Below are 26,051 nucleotides of genomic sequence, written 5' to 3'. Positions count from 1 at the left end.
CCGGTTTCCTCCCTCAGGTTAGTTGGTCGTTGCAAATTGTCCCGCGATTAGGTTCGGGTTAATCAGGGCTGCGGGCTTGTTGGGGCAGCCTGGCCTGAAGGGCCAGAAGGGCCCTGCTCCGCACTGCATCGATAAATAGATAAATACGAGTAGATCTTCTCACTAATTCATGATGATGGACCAGTACGTCCCCATCTGGCTCAGCCTCATTACCACTTCTTGCCTGGTGCTGCCTTCACCCCCACAGCATGATCACAGAGTGATGTCGTTACTGCTGTAACCAAGGAAATCTGGCTGGGGTCAGTCTGCTCTGTGCTCTGTACTGGCCCAGGATAAGGAGAGAGTGGTGCTCTGGGAGAGGAGGACAGGGTCATATTACTCAGCTAGGGCACAGAGAAATGTCATCGGCAAGACATTTGGGTGGTAATGGGAACTGTCTAGAGAATGACAAGCTAAACATTCACATAAAGTGATTTCCAACTGCTTGGTGTTAATGAGCACGTTAACATCTGAAACATGGCCATCTGCTTGTACTTGTCATGATCACATGGATAGCTATGAAGTTAAAGAACTGATAGCCTGGTCTGAGATGATGTTAGCTGAGAGGTTAAAATTAGTGTGAGCCGTTGCCAATAACTCCCCAAGTTTGAGGGCAGGCAGGGCTTTGCTTTTTAAAAAAAGAGACAGTTTGGATTTTACTCTGTAGCCCACTTGCAGAATCAGCTGAAATATTCCTCTTGGTTTGTCCCAATTTGGCCACCATCACAAAGTCAGCGCAGGATGTGACGTACTGCATGGGAGCAGGCTGCCCATTCACACTACTCATACACTCATCCCATTTCCCCACTCCCCCAATGCTCTTACCCATTGGCATCCGGGAGGGGACAGGAGCACCCACGTGGTCACAGAGAGAAGATAGTGGCTGAGGCCAGAATTGCTCCAACGTCACTGGTGCTGTGCCTCCAGCCAGAAAATTGTTTGTGCAAGATCTCCACACAGTAGTGAACAAGGCAGACTGAAAGGACAAGCCTTCAGCAGTTCTCTGGGAAGGAATGGCTGTGTGGAGACTGTTCTGTGCCATCCCCACATAAGTTTGTTCCCAAACGTGTGCACAAGAACTTGTCTCCTTTCCGTGTGATCAAACTCGTTGACATTTGGCCTCGCAGTTCTGTAGCAAAGTTCTGCTGGCTATCCAGAGGGCTAACACTGCTTATATTTTATTCACAGAGCCCGTCAGTGCCTTTCCCGGGATCCACACGAGTGAGACACCAACAGGTGAGTGTGCTGTACCATATCTGAGGCTGCTAGTGACTAACAGGCAGAAAGCCATTTGGAGGTACTTAACTGTATGGAAGTGCATGTGCGAATGTAAGGGGCATGCCTCCATTTCTGAAGGCCCTCACAGGGCCTCGTTAGGCTTGCTACAATATTGAAAGAGCGAAAAGTAACCTGAAGCTGTCAAAATAGGAGTGTTTTCCAATTAGTCTATGGGACAAGCACTTGATGAATTTGTCTGAAATTTCCCCCCCTCGCTCCATTTTTACAGAGGAGTTAATTGATTTGTCTTAAAACAGGTTATCTCCCTCTGAAAAGTAGCAGCGAGGGGTGATTTGGCTAAGTATACCAAGTGTTTGTACACTCATGGCACAACATAGTTTCAGTCTTTTAGTCTCTAATTGATTGGCCTATCAGGGTAATTTAATCTCTTTTAAGAGTGCCTTCTGATTGCTGCTGTGATTGAGGATGTGCTTTTTTTAATGTCATTGACAACTTTGCGCAGTAACAAAAGAAACAAAGCCATTGTGCATCATGGGGTCTTGCTAGGCCTCACTTCCTGCTGTGGTTGTGGAGGATTCTGGGAGATTCCCAGGCCCATCGCCATGGAAACCTGCCCAGCTGAAGGGTAGCCTTTTTGAATGCTCAGAAGAGCTGGGCAGCGCTGACCTGTGCCTGCTACCCCGGCAGAGGTGGCCCACCACATTCAAGTGTGAGGCGGCTGCCAACTAGTGAACACCTCTCCTTCCATACCTCCACCCTTACTCTTCCACCTCGGCAGGGATCCAGTGGATGGCGACGGCATACTCCATGATGCACCAGGCCCACTGAGCATGCTCTTGTCAATCATTGAGATTGGTTCCCAGCGCTATTTTGTGTCTCTCCACCAGGAGAGCGCCCTGCGGGGAGTGAACCCACAGTGGAGTCCGTGTCAGCGCAACCCATGCCCAATTTCTGGTATTACATTATGGCGGGAGGAGGCGCTCTGATAGTGCTGCTCTGTGTCTCTCTGAGCATGGTGCTGTACCGCCAACGCTACGGATTTGCAGCCAAGAAGAGCCTTCACTCGGTAAACGTCCACTTCCCCAACGGCTATGTCACTGGTGTGGAGCCTGGGCTCACTATAAAAATGGGGAAGGAAGATGAGAGAACACACTGCTAGGAGTGTCCTTAAAACAAAACAAACCAAACCGAGAAAGGTTATTCATATCGCCAGCTCTACTTGCACTCTCCACTGCAATCGCCATGGGAATGCCTGCTACTTTTTTCTCTCTCTACTCAACATCGCACCTATGGATTATAAATAGAAAAAGAAAAAGAAAGTGACGATCTCAAATATCGTGTACCTTTCCCCCTTCTTCTGAGAGAATTGATTGTGCAAGATCTCCGCACTGTAGTGTACAAGGCAGACTGTAAGGACAAGCCTTCTGCAGTTCTCTGGGAAGGAATGGCTTTGTGAAGACTTTTCTTGCTGATACCTTGGGCAATCTTGGGCGGAAAAGAATCGGCCATCATAATCTATGAAAAATATTTTTTAAGAAAGCGAGGAAGTGCATCACAATTCCCTAAGAGGTCATTTTTGTTTAGGAACAGACTGAAATTTAATATAAAGTGGTTGCTTTTAATGCTGGGTAATTCTAGGCAATACATGTTGGCTTTCATGATTGTCGATATTCATTCCCTCAAGCTGTCTTAATTTTTCTCAAGCCTTTATAAACTACCTCTTCCAACTTTCTAACATTAAGAGTTGAGAAAGATCCCTTATTAGTTATGATTCTTGGTTCCCATCACCGCCTCATCCAATACCATCCATAGCTGGACAAGAAGTCAGACACACTAATGTTACCTGTGGGATTCACCAACACTTCACCAACACTCCAAAACAATTCATGATGATTTGACAGTGAGCGAGGGGTATGACACAGATTGGGATGTGGAAATAAAGAGACCCATTCTGCTGATCACTCAGATCATGGTCAATTGAAGCCCCGTATCCTTTAATATCTGTTGATGACAAAAATATGTTGAATGTAAATTTGGGCATCCAAGCACATTCTAACAGGACATGATTATACTGAGTGGGAATAATGTCCCTCGACTTGCTCAGCTCCCCTCAGCAACTTCATAATTTTGCTTCTGAAGCCTTTCATGGTCTAAGGAATTGGATACAATTGTTTATATTTGAGAGGTTTTATGTTGAATCCAGGCTGGGCAAATGTGTTCATTGTAGGGTGGCCGTTTCAGCTCGTCAAACACTTGTGATGTCCCACCTTACAATTTCATGGAGGGACGTAGCATTATTCGATTTCAGAGGGTCATACAACGCGGAAACAGGCCCTTTGGCTCGATTCATCCATGATACCTGAGATGCCTGTCTATTTTCCCATTTTCCTGAATGTGACGCATATCCTTCCTGTTCATGTACCTGTCCAAATGTTTACTAAACACTGTGATTGTACCTGCCTCTGTCACCTCCTCTGGCAGCTCACTCCATATACCCACCAAGCCTCCATGTCAAAGAGTTACCCCTCAGGTCCCTTTTAATATTTCCTCTCTCAGCATAAACCTACAGTATGTCCTCTGATGGTAGACTCCCCTACCCTGGGGGGAATGACTGTGGTGATCTGCCCTTTCTATGCCCCTGATAAAGTTATAAGACCATCACTTCAGCCTTCTGCACTTTAGTGAGAACAATCCCAGCCTGTCTGTGAAAGACATTGTCATGTTTTATTAAGAATTGTCGGGCCGCTATTAGAAGAAGCAGACAACGGAAATGTCCCTTGTCTCTGGTGTCTGTGTGGAGTTTGCATGTTCTCTTTGTGTCCTGAGTATTCTGATTCCACCACCCCCCCACACCCCCACGTCCTGAAGATCTGAAGGTGTGTTGGGAGGTTACTGCCTGCTATAAATTGCCTCGCGTGTAGGTGGACGGTGTGAGAATCAAGTGGGGTGTTGATAAACATAAGAGATGGGTTTACAGGGAAATGAGTGGGGTAATGGGACTGATGGAAGAGCCAGGTTAGGCCCAGTGGACTGAATGGTACATTGTTGGAGGTATTGTAAATAGAAATCTAAGGAGCTCCTGGCTGGCAGATGCTGGATAAACTCCTGCCTCCTGCTGACCAAGCACCTTTAACAGGGCAAATAGACTTGAGTTTTGTGTATGTGTGTGTGGGGGGGGGGGGGGGTGAGTAATTCACATTTAATTGTCGTGCATTTTCAAACACAAACTTTGCATTTGAAAATAGATCCATCTTGCGCATCATGGTTTGAAAATTGTGCCTTTGTAAGGCGTCATCAGGCAGACTTGTGAAACCTTGAGAAGGAAAATAAACCCATGCACCTGATGTACTGCAGCATTCTCCCAACGGGAAGGGCGGCAGTTTCCCGAGCTAAACATACGGAATGCTGGAGGAACTCAGCAGGTCAGGCAGCATGTATGGAGAGGAGCAAACAGTTGATGCTTTGGGCTGGGACCCTTCATCAGTGCTTATGACAGCTACCATGTCGTATAATTCCAGTTAAAAATCCGAGTTCCAAGTGTAGGAAAGTACAAGTGACTGTGTGGCCCTCGGAGCTTCACAGCACAGAAACAGGTCCTTTGGCCCATCTCGTTTTTTCTAACCAGATGCTAAACTACATCAACCTGATTATATTTTCTTCCTATCCAAGTACCTGTAAAATTGTCTCTTCAAAGTTGTGATTGTATTTGCTCCTGACACCACCTCGTCTGGCAGTTCACCCCAGATAACAGCACTCTGAGTATGAGAAACTTTCCTCTCCTATCCCCGTGTAGATCATTCCCCTCTCATCCTAAACCTATGCTTTTTAGTTTTAGAGTCTTCCATCTGGGAAAAAGGTTCTGTACTCTATACTCTATCCAAGCCCCTCATAATTTTATAAATGAGAAGGTCACCCCCAGTGCAACTAGAACACCTAGATCCCTTTGAGCTTCACTCTATTGTTAGAAACATAGAAAACCTACAGCACAATACAGACCCTTTGGCCCACAAAGCTGTGCCAAACATGTCCTTACCTTAGAAATTACCTAGGGTTACCCATGGCCCTCTATTTTTCTAAGCTCCATGTACCTATCCAGGAGTCTCTTAAAAGTCTCTATTGTATCCGCCTCCACCACCGTCGCTGGGAGCCCGTTCCATGCACTCACCACTCTCTGTATAAAAAAACTTACGTCCAAGCACCTTAAAACTGTGCCCTCTCGTGCTAGCCATTTCAGCCCTGGGAAAAAGCCTCTGACTACCCACACGATCAATGCCTCTGATTATCTTGTACACCTCTATCAGGTCACCTCTCATCCTCCGTCGCTCCAAGGAGAGAAGGCCGAGTTCACTCAACCTATTCTCATAAGGCATGCTCCCCAATCCAGGTAACATCCTTGTAAATCTCCTCTGCACCCTTTCTATAGTTTCCACATCCTTCCTGTAGTGAGGCGACCAGAACTGAGCACAGTACTCCAAGTGGGGTCTGACCAGGGTCCTATATAGCTGTAGCATTACCTCTCGGCTCCTAAACTGAATCCCACAATTGATGAAGGCCAATGCACCATATGCCTTCTTTCTATTTACAGAATAATCTACAATTTGATTCCTCTTACTGATGAGCATGACCTCACACTTCCACACATTCAACTCCACTTACCATATATTGGCCCAGTCATTCGGACGAGATCAAAATCAAGCCAATGTCTCTTTCAAGATTTCTGTGAACTTGTTTTTTGCCTTATTTCCTGTCAGGAATAGCACCTTCCCCAGGGGTGGTTAGTGAATCAGTATTAAATGCTGCCTTTTTGTATTAATAAGCACGCAACTCGCACTTGACAGGGAAAAATGTGAGAGCTTCACAGGGGTATTATCGAAGAAACCTTGATGGCCTGATTCTCCGACAGTTTGACGAGAAGCCTGGTCAAAGAGGTGTGTGAGATTCGGGGAGAAAATTCCCTGAAAACCACACAGCTGCTAGGCAAAGGGAACTGGAGATTTGCAGCAAGCTGGATTTGACAGGCAGAGGAAAGATATTTATTTAACTCCTTGGCATCATGGACAATAGGGCAGATAAGGTCAGGAGATGGACTTGTCATCCATGAGAGGCTGGTTGAATCAAGCCCAGGCTGGTGAATCAGGGGCTGCTGTCTGTGGAGGCCACTAGCCATTCACCACCACCCTCCTCCCCAACCCCCCCCCCCCACACACACACACACACACTCACTCTTCCTTTGACAGGGGAATGAGTTAAGCCATTTTCTGTATGTGAATCAGCAAACGGACAAACTGACATTCTCCTTGCCAGACCACCAGTGCAGGAACTGTGACGTATTTGGAGGGAGGATGGTGGGGTAGGATTGATATTAACACAGAGCTGTAGTTACACCTACACTGAGGGTCAGGGGTTCAGTTCTGGGCTGGGATTAGGGCATAATGGCTTTAGAGAGATTGTAGCAAAGAATCATCAGGCTGATGCCAGAACAAGGGTCACATTTTAAGGGCAGGTTAAGGGCAGCCTGACTGTGTTAGCTGACCCAGGGGTAGGGTGTTGCCATCAACATGAGAATTCTCCTGCTGAGTTCCTCCAGCATTTTGTGTGGGTTGCTTCAGTCAGCATCTATGGACATGAATAAACAGTTGACATTTCAGGCTGAGACCTCTCTTCAGGACTGGAAAGGAAGCGGGGAGATTCCTGAATAAAAAGGTAGGGGGGGAAAGAAAGGTAAGGGCCGGAGAAGAAGAACTTGATAAGAGAAGAGAGTGAACCATCAGAGAAAGAGGAGAAGGAGGACGCTAGGGGATGATGATTGTCAGGTGAGGTGAAATAAGAAGAGGTAAAAGGCCAGAGTGGAGAATAGAAGAGGGAAACGGGGGAGGGGAATTAGCAGAAGGAGAAATCAATGTTCATACCATCAGGTTGAAGGCTACCTAGATGGAATGAGATGTTGCCCCTCACCCTGAGAGTGGCTTCATCATGGCAAAAGAGGAGGCCACGGACCAACATGTTAGAATGGGAATTGGGGTAGGAACTAAAATGTTTGGCCACTGGGAAATTCTGCTTTTGGTGGACGGAGCAGAGGTGCTTGACAAAGCGGTTTCCCAATTTACGTTGGGTCTCACCAATGTTAATAGCATTCAGGCCAGGCAAACAGTGCTCACACACAGAAAGACAAGCACGTGTACGCGTAACGTGAATATGTACAGGCACACAGTCATGTATGTGAATAAAGACACACGCACCACTGACCGACACCAATTGCATAAACAAGGTACATACATGGACAAAAAAACACTGACACACAGACTCTGATGCACCCCTATATCGGCAAACACAAACAAGCACACATACAATCTATGTCACAGGCGTACTATTGACATTCACATATTGACACATGCCGACAAACCATGACTATTCACTGATGTGTGTGTGTGTGTGTGCGTGCGTGCGTGCGCGCGCACGCGCACACACACACACACACACACACAGTTCACTTTGTATAGTTCTTTTCTGCACTTGCTAAGGGCACCCATTCAGAGCCTTGGCAATACAGCCCACCACCCCCTGCACCTCTTGTCACCAGATGATGATGTCATTTTGATTGCCAGTTTTGACAAGAACTAAATGTCAACATGAAGTTGGTCTTTGGAAAGATTTGATTGAAATGGGATTTTGCCAGCGATTAACTAGAAGAGGAGTTTGCTCTGTGCTAATGGCAATCATATACTCCAAGGGAGAGGAAAATGCAAAGAATTACATCTGCTGGTTTGGGTGTAATTTGAGTCTGCAGTGAGCAGCGTGACATTGCCTTCCATTGACAAAAGGCCGTTAATGATTCAGCACGGCAATCAATCACTGCTCACAGTAAGTGCATGATCCCTTACTATCAAATGTGCTTTCTAAAGCAGTCTTAATCCAAATGTCACAGTAATTCATATTCTCTGCACCTTAATTTATCATGTGATTGCCACATAATCACCAGCACTAGATAAGGGAGGTATTTCTGAAGATTTCACCCTATCCACCTGACCGTGGTTGTGTGCTTTACTGAGTCTGGAGTTACTGGGTTTGGTCCTTGCCCTGTGAGACTTCAGGATGAACCGTAGACTGATGTTCCTGGGTGTTCTGCTGGGGCTGCAGAGGGGATTCAGGGCAGTGATGCATCTTGAGTGAAAGATTAGCCATCTTGGGTGAGTGTGAAAGATCTCATACCAGCAAATTTTGATGGAGCTCTTCCTAAGTTGCAAGGTTTAGATGGATATGGGCCAAATACAAGCAAGTGGGGCTAGCTGAGATAGGCCTCTTGATTAGCACAGACAAGTTGGGCATAACTGTGAGTCCGTCCTAAACAACCTACAACCCTCAACTGACATCACTGAACTGGGGGTGATCTTAGTTTTGTGGCATCCTGCTATGCAGTGAGGCCCTACATTTTGACCACGACAATATTTTAAAATGTTTTAATTGATTGCAAAGTGATTTGGAATGAGACTATTGAAATACAAGTCCATGTCCCTTTTACTCTTTGTTAAGGCCATGTGCCTGGAAGTGGGACTTGAGGTATGTTGGCATGTTGAATTGGTGGTGTGTATAGAACTCAGAAGTCCTAAAAGTAACGGTGAACTTTGGGCATCCTTGCTTTCAGAGAACACTACTGTGGTTTATTTTCCTTTAAAATTGATCTGTGTTTTACCAGGTGCTGTTGCTTCTGAGAGGGGCATCTGCTGCGTTTTCATGCACCGGCCCATGGATTTGCATAGTACATTAGGTCACCTGGGAGTTAAACAGTCACTCCAGTATAGCATCCCCGGATATGGTTGAGTTCACAAAGTCAGAGTTCTTTTAAAAGCCCTGCATGAAAAGTCTGCCATTTTGTGTCAATACCCGCGCCCCCCCCGCTATGACATCACAGTGACACTGCAGTGGTACTGTGATATCATAATGCGAGGTGCTGTGTCGTAACGTTTCTGTGGCATTACAGATGACACAGGCCTGTGTATTATGAGATTACACTAGTGACATCACTGGAGGAATGGTGGGCTCTTAGATAGACCAGCTTCATACAATATTCCCACTCTAGCCAGGAGAATCTCAGACACCACTTCTTAATCGTACCCTTTGACCTTCTGCACACACAGAATATGCCAGGTAGGAAAAGAAAATATAATCTTCCACTTAGTTTTTTCTTTCATTTCTGATTGCTGTTTGTTGACAATCATTCACAAATGGGAGCAATTTGTTTCCATCAATTAATTTACAATACCAGAGAGATCCACAGTAGGGGAAAACTTTTAGAGGTCCATAGTTTCAAGGGAATGGAATAGTATTGGATGCACTGTTATTGTCCAAGTCTTAAGAAATAGGAATGACAAAGGTCAAAATAACATGGTAGCTTTCTGTGCCTCTGTGAAAGTCACCTGCTCACCTCAAAGCCTGTTGGTCTCGCCATGTGTCATGTCTCACGTAATGTCTCTGGGAGCAAGTTTATCCAATGTGTATTTGAATGGATAAATACCGGCTCCTCCCTTGTCTCCCTATGTCGCTTGGATCAGCAGTTCTGTAGCAATGGTATATTACAATTGTGTTAAAGTCACGGTGATAGGTTGACACTCAACACTTTGCTGAGTATCTGGGGGAATAGACCACTCACACCAGCTTCCGACTATTTCTCGCTCCCAAAACTGTACTTTATTCATCAAATTTACAATGGAGGACATTCACTCTAACTCAAAGTCAAAGTTAAGTTTATTGTTGTATGCACAAATACAGTACATGCATGCACAGGTGTGATGAAAAACTTACTTGCAGCAGCATCATAGGCATGTAGCAATTGATGCAGAACATCCACAAGAAAATAAAACACAAATTGAACGTAAATTAAACATTATACAAGAAAGAATATTATTAGAAGGAGAAGTCCTCTGCATACAGAGTGGTCACAGTGTTGCCGTACTGAGTTAGTGATTAGGGTTGTGCAGGCCAATGGTAGGAATCTGTCGATGGATGTTGCCTTCTTGAGGTGGCGTTCTGTCTGTTTGTGAGACTTACATTACATAGCACGATGGTGAGCTTTCTTTCACATAAGTGCAGGGGGTTTTTATATGGGCTGAACATTCAGTGCGCAGTGGCAGGGATGTGCAGGGGGTTTTTATATGGGCTGAACATTCAGTGCGCAGTGGCAGGGATGTGCAGGGGGTTTTTATATGGGCTGAACATTCAGTGCGCAGTGGCAGGGATGTGCAGGGGGTTTTTATATGGGCTGAACATTCAGTGCGCAGTGGCAGGGATGCCCAGTGTAGCAGTGTTCCCCCACAGTGTTTTTAACAAGATTCAGTGCATCGCTCAGCGCATAGTCCTAGACTTTGGAACGTGCCAGTCAGCCATATTTGACAGTGTTTGGTTGTCTGCTTCGAATTACCCCAATAATGTGAAACACTTTGGATAACCCTGTCCGTTCAGGTGCATGGACCCCTTTAATATACAAAGAAAATCTCCGATCTCTAATCCAGCAAGTGTTTTCAATTATTTGATACTTTCTAAATGAGCAAAGCAGCTTTATTGTGACAAATTACTTCAAATTTGGTGCAGCCTTTCCAAAGAGAATTGACTATTTGATAAACAACCCCTGTAAAAAATCACTTTTATTGTATTCCACTGGGATGCAGAATGTTCAGACTAAATGCTGTAGGCCTAATTCTGCTCTTATGTCTTATGGTTGTTGTGTCTGCTGCAGAAAGCCGAGGTACAGGACTGGGCAGGTTACTTGGAGCAGCTGGGCTGAGACAGGATCTTCACAAGGCTTTCCACCAAAAGCATGTCCCACCTGTGGGAGTCAGGCTTGTCACATGTCTACAGTAGCCCTGGCCTTGAGAAATCCTGAAATTTATAATTGGCTCATATGGACATGAATGACAAAAGTACAGTCAATAGAGTTACTGCCTCAGAGCAGTAGGAACATGGGGTCAATCCCAAGCTCCGGTGCTCTCTGTATGCAGTTCTATGTTGGTCACATGGGTTTCAGCTAGGTCCTCCAGTTTCTTCCAACATCCCAAAGGTGTGCAAGTCGGTAAGGTAATTGGCCCCTGCATATTGACCCCAGTGTGTAGATGAGTGGATGAATCTGAAAGATGTTATTAAGAATGTAAGAAGACCAGGTTACAGGGAAAATTGTTCTGTGAGCTGGTATAGACTCAATGGGCCAAATAGTCACCTATGTCACAATATGAAGACGTTGCAATTTTAAAAAGTCAGTGAACATTTCACCGTAGTGTCCCAGGGAATGCCTTAATGCTCTTCAGAGCTTTTTCTGGACATGCTTCTCCTTAGTGATTAATGTCAATGAGAGGTTGGTAGGAGACCATGGACTGGTGCGAATAATCCCTGAAGGACACAGTTTACCACAGATCACAAGGTCCCTTTCAGTGGCACATCCACACCATTTATGGTCAGCAGGAGAGGTTCGGGAGATAAGAGACCTTGACGCCACTTCAGCTCTGCTGAATCTGAGGGGTGCAGGGAAACACGTGGATACCAGACAGTAGATTCCTGCCCAGGTGTCCCTAAACTTGTGCCTTACATATTCCCCTGGGTGAGTACAGAGGGTGGAGGGCGGGCAGGCTTGCTGCATGAAGCCAGTGATGTGGGTGGATGATGGAAAGTAACAGTTTGCACTTACCTGGTGCTGTCCAGGATCTTAGGATGTCCCAACTGCTTTGGAAAGTATGACCAACTCTTACACTTTGGGGCACTGCAGACATCAGGTTCCCTGCTTTTTGGTGATGTTGGGTTAGCCAAGGAATATTGTTTGAGGAACGGGCTGCTGTTCTTCACGTTGCCTTAATATATATTGCCGAGAGAAGAAGCCATTACTTTATACCCTCAGTGGCCAGTTTATTAGGGACGTCCTGAGTGTATCTTTGTGGTCTTCTGTCCATCCACTTCAAGTTTCGACGTGTTGTGCATTCAGAGACGCTCTTCTGCACACCACTGTTGTAACAGATAGGTATTTGATTTACTGTTACCTTCCTGTCAGCTTGAACCAGTCTGGCCAATCTCCTCTGAACTCTCATTAACAAGGTGTTTTTGCCCACAAAAGTGCCACTCACTGGATGGTTTTTGTACCATTCTCTATAAACTTCAGAGACTTATGTGTGTGAAAATCTCTGGTGATCAGCAGTTTCTAAGGTACCCAACCGTCCACCTGGCATCAATAATCATTCACGGTCATCACTTAGGTCACATTTCCTCCCCATTGTGATGTTTGACCTGAACATCTGACCAGGTGTGCATGCTTTTATGCATGGAGTCGCTGCCATATGATTGGCCGATTAGACATTTGCATTAACGAGCAGGTGCACAGACGTACCTAATAAAGGTACTGAGTGTACATTTATTTGCTCAGTAGACTGGACATTGCTGGAAGAGGCAACATTTATTGTCCTTGTTTAACTGTGCTTGAAATCAGGAAACAGATAGGAATCCCCCACATTGGTAGGTCTGAAGGAAGGAGACAGATTTCCCTCCTCATTAGTGAACTGTGTGGGTTTTGTAACAATCCAGTAATCTCCCAGTCAGTGTTCTGGAGATTCACTTTAATCCTGGATTGGTTTGATTATTTTGTGTCCACAGGCCACCCTGGTGCGATCTGAACTCGCGTCTGGATAGTGGACCCTGAACTCCAGCTGCGGGTCCGGTAACTTAACCACGATACCATCATTTGAAGGACAGCACCACTGATGCTTCAACATTGACCCTGTTCCAGATCCCAGTATGGGCACGCTTTACCCTACTGGCATATACCGTGCCAACCTGGCCAGGACTGAGAATCCATTGGCAAATGCCTGTTATGTACAGCTGAATTGGGCCACAGCTGAGATGGAACTAGATAGGTGAAAGTATGCAGCGTGATTTTATTTTTTAACAGTACGTTTTATGCCAGAATGGCAGAGCAGAGTTAATTAAAGCTTTAGATTCAAATGTCAGACTGCAGCATTCGATCTGTGAGCGGCTTATATTGGGATGGAGAAAGAGAGCTGATTAAAGCACCACAGGAGAGCTGACATGCTCATTAATTCTGTGACCCCTAATTCCAACATAAGAGCTGCTCGATCATTTACAGTTGCCTGGAATTTACTCTTGACATTCCCTACGGATGATGTTTAACGCATTTGTGCGGCATCCCTCCTCTTTTTTTTAAACTTGGCTTTTAAGCCTTCTTTTTAGTTAACTTCTACTTAAGGGAGCAGATGGAAGAATGCTTAAGAATGTGCAAATCACTTTGTCAAAACAGCAATTTTTAGACTCTTAACCTTACACTCAATTTTCACCTTGAAATGACTGTTCCCTCAAGACCGGGAGGGTGACGTTACAAGAGCTGATTGTGGTGACTAGTCTTATTATCCCCCAAGTCCAGAGATTAAGGGGTTGATTTTGTAAAAAGAAACTACTTCCTCTGGGGTAGGAGGTCAGAACCAAAGACACAGCCTCCAAATCTGAGCTAGACCATGCAAAGATGACATGACGAATCTCAGCTTACGCTAGCCGAGGTGAATGTCTAGCCATCCCTACTGTATGAAGACATGTGGCAGCACAGTGGTCTAGCAGGTAGAACCACTGCCTCAAAACACCAGAGACGGGGGGTTCGATCCTGACCTCGGGCACTGTCTACACGGAGCTTGCATGTCCTCTCACTGTCTGGTTCCCCAAGTTGTGCACATTGGTAGGTTACTTGGATGCTGTGAATTGCTCCTGGTAGGTGGGTGGCTTGTAGAATCAGAAGAAGTTGACAGGAATGTGGGGAGAATAAACAATGGAGTTAATGTGGGATTGGTGGCAAATAACTGTCTGATGGTCAGCCCCAACATAGTGGGCCTGTTTCTATGTCGTAACTCTCTGTGCCTATGAAGTTGCATCAGATGAAACTTCACAAGAGAGATTGGTAGATATCTTGTTCAATGAGGACAGATGGAGATCAGTCATACCCAGCTATGTGGTAGAATGGGCTTGCAGGACAAACCAGCCTGTTCCTGTTCCTGTTCCATCATGTTGTTTTGGATCATTCCTGGCAGCCACACTCTCTGAGAATGCAACGCTGTGTGACACGAGTCCCGTTGTTTGGTTGCAGATTGTAGTGCAAAATATTTTTCATGATAGTTGCGTCCCATTGAAATTGGTAAGTCAGTTGAAAGCTTTTCTTCTTAAGTAACAGTTTTTGTTTCAGTGACATTTAAAGATTTAAAACCTTCCAGCCTGTCATTTAATCAGAGATCTCCCTCTGCTCAATTGTTGTCTGATGTGCGAAGAGTTTACAAATGGGACTTTCAGATAACAGTCATCACTGGACGTGCTGATTACCCAGTCAGGTACTCTGGATTTCCCCTGGTTCATAGTCTTGCTCCTTTCCCCTAGCACACCGTCCTGTCCTCTGGTGATCGCCTTGCAAATAATGGGGAGCGAGTGGGAGATGTTGGGGGTAGGGAATGTTACCTCCCAGCCTGTGCAGCTCCTCTCAGAGGTTGGCTTGCTATTACTGAAGGTGTAAGGATGCTTCGAGTCACTTCCCACCCACCCACAGGATGACACAAGGGCCGTAGGTTAAAGAAAAGCTCATAATTCCACTAGGTTCCAGGAGACTCTGGCTAGTGAAACACTTTCTCTAAGGTGATGATGCTAGATCCAGCAGCCAGTTTGTACAAAGCAACCTCTTTCCAAGAGCGGTATGATGGTGATGGGCGGCAGTGGGCTGTTGGTCTGCTCTTTAAGGTAGCGCCAAGGGATCGTTCACACCACAAGAAATGAGGGAGCCTCGTCTCTCCTCAGAGGTAGCACCTCCGGCAACATGATGCCCCCTCAGTACAGCAGGAGTGGAGCTTGCCCCAGTACCACCCCTCCCAATGGCTGGGCTTGAAGCGAGGGGGGCCAATTTTGAGAAGATGCTTTGGGAAAGCACTGTCCTGTGTAAGGGGGAAGCTGAGAGTGGGAGAGCCTTATATAAACTGGGATGCACTGTGACTCTTTTAAACGTTTTTCTTGGTCGTTTGGGATTTCACTCCCGGTCAGTCAGCATGCCAACTCCTCCCCTGTGCTGCATCTGTCTTGCCTTCCCACTTTGCCTGTGTCCTTTTTCGGTACCCTGGGCTCCCGCCATTTGACTGTTACGTGCTTTTGAATGTGAATGTTGCAGTGGGATGGTGTGTACAGTGCCTGTGCCTCATGACGTACTCACTCAGTGGGCGGGGATGCTCTCGTTTCTTTGCGTTTGTTTGAATGTAAGTTGGCTGCCCTGGAGATGTACTCTGTGGAATGGAATAAAGATGCTATTTTTATACAAACAATATGCCGTCTAAGATCTCTTTTAAAGTTATAGGCCTGGGAATGAACTTTGTCCTCATCCCCCTTCCCTCTGGTCAACACAGGCCGCAAGGTTCCGATGCAATAATCCAACTCTGTTGCCTTGTGCTTGAGACCAACTCAACGTTGTGCTCATTCCATCCACCTGCGGTAGGGGTCGTCAACCTGGGGTCCATAGACGCCTTGCTTCATGTTATTGGTCCATGGCATGAGAAAGGTTGGGAACCCCTGATCTATGTGTTGCATTGTTCCAAGATCTTAGCTCAGCCATGGAATTCCCCATATTTATATCTCCAATGTATAATATCCTTTCTGCATCTCACTAAATCCCAGTTCATGTCAGTACCATTCCCAAAGAAGTCCTGACTTCAGTCTAGGGAATCTGAGACCAAGCACTTTTTAAATCAGACATGATTTCTTGGTGGCCAGTCATTTCAATTCTACTTCCCATTCGCATTCTGACATGGCACAGTCCGTGGCTTTCTCCGCTGTAGTGGTGAGGCCACTCTAAGGTTGGAGGGGCAACTCCTCATTTTCTGCTGGGTAGTCTCCAACCTAACAACATGAACGTTGGTTTCTCTAACTTATGGAAATTTCTCCACCCTCCCTTCCCTCTTACTTTCACCATTCTGGCTCCCCTCATCCCCCTTCTCTTCTCAGATGCCCATCACCTCCCTCTAGTGTCCCTCCTCCTACCCTTTCTCTCATAGTCCACTGTCCTCCCCTACCAGATTTCTACGTCCTCAGCCCTATACCTATCACTTCCCAGCTTCTCACTTCATTCCCCCTCACCTGGTCTCACCTATCACCTGCCCGCTTGTACCCCTTCCCTTCCCACCACCTTCTTATTCTGGCTTCTTCCCCTTCTTTTCCAGTCCTGATGGTCTTGGCCTGAATCATTGACTGTTTTATTCTCCTCCACATTTTCCATACTGTTTATTCTCTGACCTATTGAGTTCCTCCAGCATTTTAAGTGAGCTGATCTGGATTTCCCACATTAGCAGAATCTCTTGTGATTACTTTTTAAATTACTTGCTTCCCTTCGAAACACCCTTCCTGGAACATGTTTCCTCACCCCAGTCAGTGCAGCCAAGTCTGGTGGAAGCAGGATCCACCTGGTGTGACACCTTGGGCACAGGAAGCCCCAGTGTCCTGTTCCTGCCAGGTCATCTTTGCCTTCTGCCAAATCCACTCGAGGCCCCTCATCGTCCCTCAGTCCCGGAACTGCATGCTCACAGTGGCCAGGTTTAAGCATAGGAGGAAAGTTTCTTTCGATTACTATTACTCTATCAACCGCAGACCATATTATTTTGCACTCTTCTGAAGAACCCCAAAAGGATGATGCTCGCGTTATTATTTAAAGCATAAAATATATGGGTAGAACTTAAAGAACTTTCTTTTGGTTGAACTGTTTCCTCTGGTGGCTCTGGGGAATTGTTCCTCCTTTTACAGTAGGAATTGGCCACTAGAACGGAATCTCTCCTTGTCCACCTGCTTGAAGGAAAACAACTCTCATGAATGAATGGGCGAAGAAGTGGCAGATGGAGTACAGTTCAAGGAAGTGTATGGTCATGCATTTTGGGAATAGGAATAGAAACGTAGACTATTTTCTAAACAGGGAGCAAATTCAGTTATCAGGAATGTAAAGGGACTTGGGAGTCCTCACGCAGGATTCCTTGAAGGTTAACTTGCAGGTTGAGTCAGTGGTGAGGAAGGCTAATGCCATGTTAGCATTCATTTCAAGAGGGCTAGAATATAAGAGCAAGGATGTGATGCTGAGACTTTATAAGGCACTGGTCAGATTGCACTTGGAGTATTGTGAGCAGTTCTGGGCCCCTTATCTAGGAAAGGATGTGCCTGGGTCCAGAGGAGGCTCACAAGAATGATCCCAGGACAGAAAGAGTTATCATTTGAGGAGCATTTGATGGCTCTGGTGTTTAGAAGAATGATGAGGGATCACATTGAAACCTATCGAATATTGAAAGGCCTCGAAAGAATGGAGGTGGAGAGCATGTTTCTTGTAGTGGGGGAGTCCAGGACTAGATGGCATAGCCTCAGAACACAAGAATGTCCCTTTAGAACAGAGATCAGTTGGGATTTCTTTAGCCAGAGGGTGGTGAATCTGTGGAATTCATTGCCACACATGGCTGTGGAGGCCAAGTCATTGGGTGTATATAAAGTAGAGGTTGATAGGTTCCTGATTAATAAGTGCACTGAAGGTTACATGGCAGGAGAATGGGGTTGAGAAGGTAAATATATCTGCCCTGATGGAATGGTGGGGCAGACTTGATGGGCCAAATAGCCTAATTCTCCTATGTTTTATGGTCTCATTCACCATGTGAGAGAATTCCTGCACTGCCTAAACCTCCTGTGAATCCTCCCCATACCTCTGCCAAGGCATCTCCTTAAAAGTGTTGCACCCAGGGCTCAGTAGACCATCTGAGACTTAACAAAGTTACTTCTTCCCTCTTTCCTTTCATTGGCTTCCCTCCTGTGGCCTCTGCATTCGTGATTACTGAACCCTGTTCATGCACAGCCTGAAAATTTGCTTCCAACATCTTTACCCTCAGGAGTTCTCCGATGAATTTTAGCTTCCAGTGTTATTCCTCGGACTTCGAACAAGAAGATTACATTGAACGAGCCTGCAACTTTAACAGTCACTGGAGCTTCTGGGAAAGCGTCAATGGTCTGAGAAAAATATCATGCAAGCTCACTTGACCTAGGGCACAGTGGGATTACGTTACCCAGTTCTTTGTAAAATGTGTGTTTGACATGCCATAAACTGATTGGTCCCTTCTCCTCAAGAGCCCCCACCAAACTTGCCTCTTCTACTGCAGGTCAACATATAAGCCCCAGTATCCCAAATCTGCACTGGTTATATTGGCAGTCACTAAAACAGATGGCTGAGAAATGTGGAATACTGAATAGACCGAGACCTGTACTCACTCCAAGAACTGTTTGTAACAATACTTCCAGACCCCTCCCAGGTTGCGACAGGTTCCATTCCCGAGAACTGTTCCTAACCCAAACAGCTCACACAGCAGAAATGCAGCTGCAGACAGAGCTCCCACAAGGCAGGAGATGCTGCAGCCCCGCAGCACCTAGCAAACCCTTCCTGTCCGTCTCCCAAACACTTGACCGTGCCTATCTTGGGAACTATAAGGGAAGGAATTGTCCTCATTGTGGTCATGAGGCTGTGAGAGATGTAGAATCAAAGTAGGAGGGTGAAATGGAAACTATAATCAGTGAGGGGGGCTCCATGTCAGGTGTTTGTAAGTTGGGGGAGGGGGCAGTATTCCATTGGCCAATGAAACTAAACTGCATATGAGGCCAAATGTTAATTATTGTGGTGGTGATTGTGGAGCCTCCAGGAGATTAGGGCCAACCAATGAAATGGATGAAGAAATGATGTATGGAGAATCCTGTATTAATGGAGGAAGAGGAGAGAAAAGGACTGCTAGCAAAGGCCAAAGACGGATAAGGAAGCACTTGGAAATGTTGACGAGACAGTGAAAGGTTCTGTCAATCCGAATCCACCGTCATCCTGATCTTGGAATTACCCTCAAGTACCCCACCTTAACACTTTGGAAAATGAAGATGGATTCCAGGGCTCGATGTTGGGAATTATAAGGGAAGGTGATGCCCTCATTATGGTCATGAGGCTGCTGAAAGGTGTGGAATCAGTGTGGATAGGTGGAATGGAAACTATAATCCATTAGGTCAGTGAGAGAGGTTCCACAGTCTGAGTGGAGGTGGAGTAAAAGACTGTATTAAACACAGCAAATGTACATTTTTTTTTCATTTGATTTGAGTGAGCTGCATTTTAAGCTGCCAGTCTGTGAATTTATCAGCTTTTATAAACCTTCAGTGACTATCAAATTGATCTAGAATAAATGCCACACCAGATGTTACCTGTGTGGAGGTGTTTGTATGACCCAGCCCAACCCTGATATAATATTCCACCTCGCTCTTTGTGTTACAGCGAAAGAAATGATATCTGTGGATGGTGACGGGATGCTGTTTGATCCCAGTGAGGAAGCTGACCCTGGTATTTACAAGAAAGGTAAAATCCCATCTTGAGACACCATTTCCACTTTTCCAAGGACTATTTAAAGAATAAAAGTAGATGCTGTGATAGAGTAGTTCGATCACTGGGCTGCAACCATAACCGATGCAAGAATAATGCCGAGTGAAGACGGCTGTGGAGACTGAGTCACTGAGCACATCGCAGGGGGGAGTTTAAAGATACAAAGGGAACGGAGGGATATACAGTTAGTTAAGGAAAGTGGCATTGATCTTATTGAATAGTAGGGAAGACCGGAAAAATCAAATATTGGCCTTTGTAGCAAGAGGAAATGAATACTGGAAGGGAAATGTCTTACTGCAGTTGTATAGCACCACTGACAGGAAGGATGTCTTTGCTCTGGAGGGAGAGCGGCAAAAGTTGGTTGGACTGATTCCTGGGATGGCAGGAAAAGTGTATGAAGAGAGATTGAGACGATTGGGCTTATTTTTAGAGTTTAGAAAAATGAGAAGTGTCTGGATAGACCAGCTTTGGTATGGTGGTGAAGTCCAGATGCAGGGGGTCAAAACCTGAGAATACAGGGCAGACGACTTAAGAGTGAAACGAGGAGAATTTCTTCACCCACTGAATGGAGGTCCCGTGGAATTCTCTACTTCAGAAGGAAGCTGAGGGCAAAGTATTTAATACATTCAAGAAGAGGGGTTCTGATGGATAAAGAAATCAAGGGGTAGGAGAGAAGGGAAGGACATTTGGATGATCAGCCAGGATTGGAAGGGCTGATTAGACTACTCATGTTCCTAATTTATGTGATTCTATTTCTTCACCTTCTCTATACAAAAAGATATTTAGAGAGTATACATCCAGGTAGAGTTGCAGTTAGTGTAATGCTATTACAGTGCCAGTGTTCCAGCTTTAATTCCCACTGCTCTCCGTAAAGAGTTTGTGCGTTCTCTCCGTGACCATGTGTGTTTCCTCAGGGTGCTCCGGTTTCCTCCCACATTTCAAAGACGCAGGGGTTAGTAGGTTAGTTGGTGACGTGGGTGGAATTGGGCAAGCGGGCCTGTATCTCTAAAAAAAAATAATGCTACTTCTGCTGCATTACAGATGGGCCCAATGGAGACGCAAGTACGATGCTGCCCTCCAATGGGATGTCAGTCACCCCAAAGTCTGGGAGGGACAAGAACTGGCTCTACTCCCTTGACCCGATCCTGGTCACCATCATCGTGATGAGCTCGGTGGGCGTCCTGCTCGGGGCAGTCTGCGCCGGGCTCCTGCTGTACTGCACCTGCTCCTACGCTGGCCTCTCCAGCCGGAGTTCGACCACGCTGGAGAACTACAACTTCGAACTGTATGACGGGATCAAGCACAAGGTGAAGATGAACCAACAGAAGTGCTGCTCAGAGGCCTGATTGCCCCAGTGACATAAGGACTATTCCATCATCAATAACTTGGAACCCATGAACAAGAGGGTGCAGTGTGTAAAAGACCCGCCTTTCAATCGTAACCATTTACATTCTGATGTGCCCGGAACCACTACATTCTGCCCCCTCCCACTCCCCCCCCCCATTGAATGTGGGGTCTATTTAATTACCACTTGGTCAGCACTAAAGAGCCTTAACTTGACTATTTTCCCATGGATATGAGCCATCGTTACTGCCTTGACTGTGATCTTTGGGATGATATAAGGGTGGACCTGTTGCAGAGACACTGGCAAGATGAATTCTGATCCGTGCTGCAAAAGGAAGTCTGTGTCTTTCACGTTGGCCGCGAGGTTTGGCCTACTGTGCCACGTAACTTTCTCACGTTTCGATTCCCTGTTTCACCGTTCCCGACCCAACAGCCGATGCCCGCGATGCCTCGCTGGGCAGTCCGAGCCGGAAGAGGGTTCCAGGCGGCCTTCACCTCAGGCCCGGCAGACCAGAATGTACCCTCGAGGTCTGCAGCTTCAGGGGTTGGCGGCGTGAAGCATCTTCAACCATTTAAGCAGCTTAAAAGAAAATTGTGGACTATATGCAGAGTGCCTTTAGACAAGTGTGATCTATTAGCTTTGGCAAAGTAGTTTTGACATCCCTCCTGTCTGTGACAGAAGAGTGTTTTATTGGACACTGCCTTGAGGTCTGTGCAGTGCCTGATCAGAGGATTTTATCTATTATTATTTAATATTCAGTGCATTAACATCCCAGATAGGGTTTTTGTCTGCTTTGGGAGGGGAGGATGGTGGCTGGATTGCGGGGGGTGGTGCGGTTGCAAGTAATTCATTTGGGGCTTGTTCATATGGATCAGAGATGGGAAGAAACATTTGGACCACAAAGTGTTCAAATTCACAGATTCTGAAAGGCTCTGGTCAGAGCTGGCTGTCAGAATTCACTGGCTTTCTTCACGAATGGACCCTGCCATTCATCACCAGAGAACAGCCTCAAACTCAGGTAGCCAGTAGGACAATTCAAGAAAAGCGAGAAGAACTGTTGGCTTCTGTAAGACTGGTCTGTAAAAGTTCTATGAGGCTGGGTTCAAATGAGGCTTTTTGGGAGTTTACAAAGGTCCTTGGCTGTACAGGTTCAAATGAGCCAGCAGCCTGCTGTTATAATGTTTGATTTGTACTTTGTTTGGGTGCAATGATGCTGGCCATATCTTCACACTCGGGTTCATCGGAATTCTGCTACTCACCCTCTTCTCTAGCCTTCCCCCTTCCCTTCCCTCCCCCCCCCCCAACAAACAGGCTGTGGTGTCCAGGCCCACAGACACTGCCAACTCCTTGGCTACCAGTGGCCAAGGCAACTCCTTAATCTGTGAAAGCCACCAGGAGGTCACTCAGTGATATGGAAGCCAAATCTGGTGCAGGTGGAAATAGGAACACTTGTTGCTCATCCCCACTTCCCCTTGACAAGTGGCTGGTGAGCCATCTTCACTTTTGGGCCCAAGTTAAGGGGGTGCTCTCACTCGGCTGTTACCTTGGCAGGTCTGGGACCTTTGACCAGTGAGGTGATTTATTACCAAGTCAGGTTGATGCAGGTACTGGAGAGGGACTTGAAGCAGCTGCTTTTGTCCTCCTAGCTGGTTGTGGGGAGATGACCCTCTGGCTCAGTGTGATCAACAGGGAGCGTAACAGTAGGCAGCAGGCCAAGGAGTAAACCCAGCCTTTGTGTAGTGTACCAAACCCTTTGCAAAGTTGCCATATCTCTCCCATCAGAGGGAGATTGGAACAAAAAGTCACCCAGACTGCACCCCTCTCCACCTCCCCAACTCAGAGGACAGATCCAGTCTCCTTATACGGAGATTCAGAGGAAGTTACAATGTCGGAGGATATTCTTGGCCAAACTGTTTCACGTGCACAGACATTATCAGCAAGGTCAGGGGGATGAGGTACACCACTTTCTCTGGAATACTCTTTGTTTTATAGAGCGTCCATCTTGCACAAGCTCATTCATGAGAGCATGTACAGTGTTATGTCTGTGACACACCCACGGTGCACAATCTATACCTGAAGTGGACTTTCATGTCTATTATCCATTACTAAGAACATAACCAGCACACTGTCTCCAATGGGATAGACTGTATGGTGTTCACTCGCACCACGTGACCTCACTGAACCTGGAGGCGGCTCCACGGAACCTCTTCAGACTGAACAGCCATGGAAAATTGCAGGTCATCGAATTGGCATGGTGTCTTGTTGCTTAACAAGCGAGAAGTCCCATATCCTCCGACTGGTCCGAGGAGCCACTAAACAGAGAACTGGTCTGCCCTCACTGAATTACATTCCACCATTTTCTACAAGAGTTTGCCCTGGTGAGCTGAAACGTTGAAATGCCCTTTAGGGAATGTCCTATGTACATGAGGAACAAAGGGATAGGGTGAAGTGGATTGGATGAGATGACATAAAGTGAGAGCTTAGTTGTAATTTCAACCATGACACTGATCTGTTGGGCCACATTGAGTGTTGTTGTGATGTAAGTGCTATGTATTTCTACCATTTCCAGTGTGGCACTGTGTGTATATTTTTTATGATGCCATTTTTATATTCAAGCTGGATTATACGCCCACACATAAATCGTAGCTGTGATGACAGTTGTGTGTGAGAGAGAGTGAGTGTGTGTGTGTGTATATGTGTGTGTATATATGTGTGCATGCATGTGTCAGTGCACACTTATGTTTGTGTGTGCAGACTGTCGCGTGCGTGTTCATGTGCTTCCCCAGCAGTCCAGCAGACACTGTACAGATGGAGGTGGGGGTGGGAGCATCACAGCTGGCTCCTACCCGGCAGGCCAGGAGTCTTGGCCTTGGCAAGGAATTTGCATTAAGCTGGTCTTCCTGTACCGACTGGTGGGGAAGGACAGTTATGACTGGAGTTCAGTGTTGGAGGTACTCATGTCACCTAGTCTCCTGTGACGATGTTTGCCTTGTAGATTTGAAATACTGTCTTAATAAAGTCATTGTAATGGAACAGCTACTTCACAAGCTGAATACATTACTGAACAGATATTTCCGTATGATAAATGCCTCAATAAAATAAGTCATCATAAAAAAGTAGAAATGAGAAGATTTGCACTTTCAAGTGTTTTTTTTACATCCAGAATGTTATTGCACGAAAAATTAGTAACTTTTCCAGTATTTACATCCCATCACATTTACACATATCAGCTTTTCTAATGCAGCATTTGTCTTCAAACACTCTAGACTCTTGAGTAAATCATGGAGGATTCAAACCTGCCCTTTCCCACACACTGATACACAGAGCCTGGTGTGGGACAGATGCTGAGAGAGTGCGTGCTGCCTCGATGGAGGAACCAATAAGCGGAGGACTGGTCTGCTCCCTCTGAATCGCATTCCGCCATTTTCTACAAGAGCTTGCCTTGGTGACCAGGCATATACCAATGAATAAATCAACATTTCTAAAGGAAATTCAGTCTCCATCACTGTGGGAGCTTTTGTACAATTCGTTCAAGAGCTGAGGGCTTTGTAGGGACAGCCAGCATTTAGTTGCCTTGGCGAAGGTGGTGGTGGCTGTCTTGTAGTCCTTCAGGTGTGGGTAGACCCACTACGCTGTTTGGGAGGGAGTTCCAGGTTGTTGACGCAATGTCGGTGAAGGGTACAATTCCGAGTAAGGATGGTGTCTGGATTGGAGGGCAACATCTGGATGCTGCCGTCCCCATGCTTTAGCTGCCCTTGTCCTAGGTGCAGGTCGACCTTCACTAATCCAACTACCTGCAATCCGGTTCCTTCGATAATCCGGCACTGATTATGCTTAATGTGATCCTTCTGTAATTCGGCATTTTCACTAATCCGGCACTCCTCAGGTCCCAGTGGTGCCGGATTAGTGAAGGTCGACCTATACTGAGTCTGGAAGGTGATGTCTAAGTCATCTTGGCAACTTAATACAGTGCACCTGCCGATGGTACAAACTGCTGCCACTGCGCTTCGGCGGTGGACAGAGTGAATGCCTATTAGCAGGGCTGCTATGTCCTTCATCGGGTGTCGAGCTTTTTGAAGATTTAGGTGGGTGAAGGGTATTCCATCACATTTCCGACTTGAGTGTTGTAGATGTTGCTCAGGCTTTGCCGAGTTTGAACCTCACAGCCGCTGACACGTTTACCACATTCCACCTCAACAGACAGCACATTACTGGATGTGACCCTGGGAACGGGCAGAATTCCCAGCACCTTGAAGATGGCAGTGGGCAGGGGTGAGGGGGGCAGAGAAAAGCAGAGCAGCAATGGTGACAAACAAGGTGGAAGAGAGAGAACCAGACGGCAGAAGCCAGGAAGAGATGGCTGACCGGCTTCCAAATGAGTCCTCTTTCAATTCTGACCCTGTGCGTTTTGGAGTTGGATGACAACTGTACCTTCAGCCGCCAAGGCCGGACTTATATTACAGTAGAACATCGAACAGTATGGCACAGCACAGGCCCTTCGGACCAACATGTTGTGCCCCACTAATTAAAACTAGCAATTAAATACCTAACTAAAGTAATCCCTTGTGCCTACACAATGTGCATATCTCTCATTCCCTGCACGTTCATGTGCCTGTCTAACAGGCTTTTAAATGTCACTACTGTATCTGTTCCCACCAGCAGTCCAGCAGGTACTCGCCCCTCTCTGTGTAAATCAACTCGCCCTGCACATCTCTTTTAAACTTGCCCCTCACTTCAAGTGCATGCTCCCTTGTATTAGATATTTCAATCCTGGGGATAGCATACTGGCTTGTCCACTCTATCCATGCCCCTCATAAACTTACAAAGCTCGATCAGGTCACCCCCTCAGCCTTCCATCACTCCAGAGAAAACAACACAAGTTTGTCCAGCCTCTCCTCAGAGCACGTCCCTCTCATCCAGCCAACACCCTGGTAACCGTTTCCTGAGCTCCTATGATGGGCTACCACAATTAAATGCAACACTCCAGATGCAGCC

The 26,051-nt window shown here is 46.3% G+C and overlaps 1 protein-coding gene across 3 annotated transcripts in view; it reads left to right on the top strand.

Annotated features, from left to right (window-relative positions):
• The window catches only part of LOC140199356 (neuropilin-2-like), a 102,537-nt gene extending 78,359 nt beyond the window's left edge, over nt 1-24,178 (top strand). The window contains exons 15-17 of one of the 3 annotated variants that reach the window (XM_072261287.1): nt 1,228-1,275; nt 19,607-19,687; nt 20,753-24,178. In XM_072261287.1, coding sequence (XP_072117388.1) covers nt 1,228-1,275; nt 19,607-19,687; nt 20,753-21,057 — 434 coding nt within the window. In that variant the 3' untranslated portion in view covers nt 21,058-24,178. The other 2 variants (XM_072261289.1, XM_072261288.1) reach the window with 2 other exon arrangements.
• Nucleotides 24,179-26,051: the final 1,873 nt, after the last annotated feature.

This window comes from Mobula birostris, chromosome 6 (assembly GCF_030028105.1).
Source record: "Mobula birostris isolate sMobBir1 chromosome 6, sMobBir1.hap1, whole genome shotgun sequence".
Lineage (NCBI taxonomy): Eukaryota > Metazoa > Chordata > Chondrichthyes > Myliobatiformes > Myliobatidae > Mobula > Mobula birostris.
This window is presented reverse-complemented; position numbering and strand designations above follow the sequence as displayed.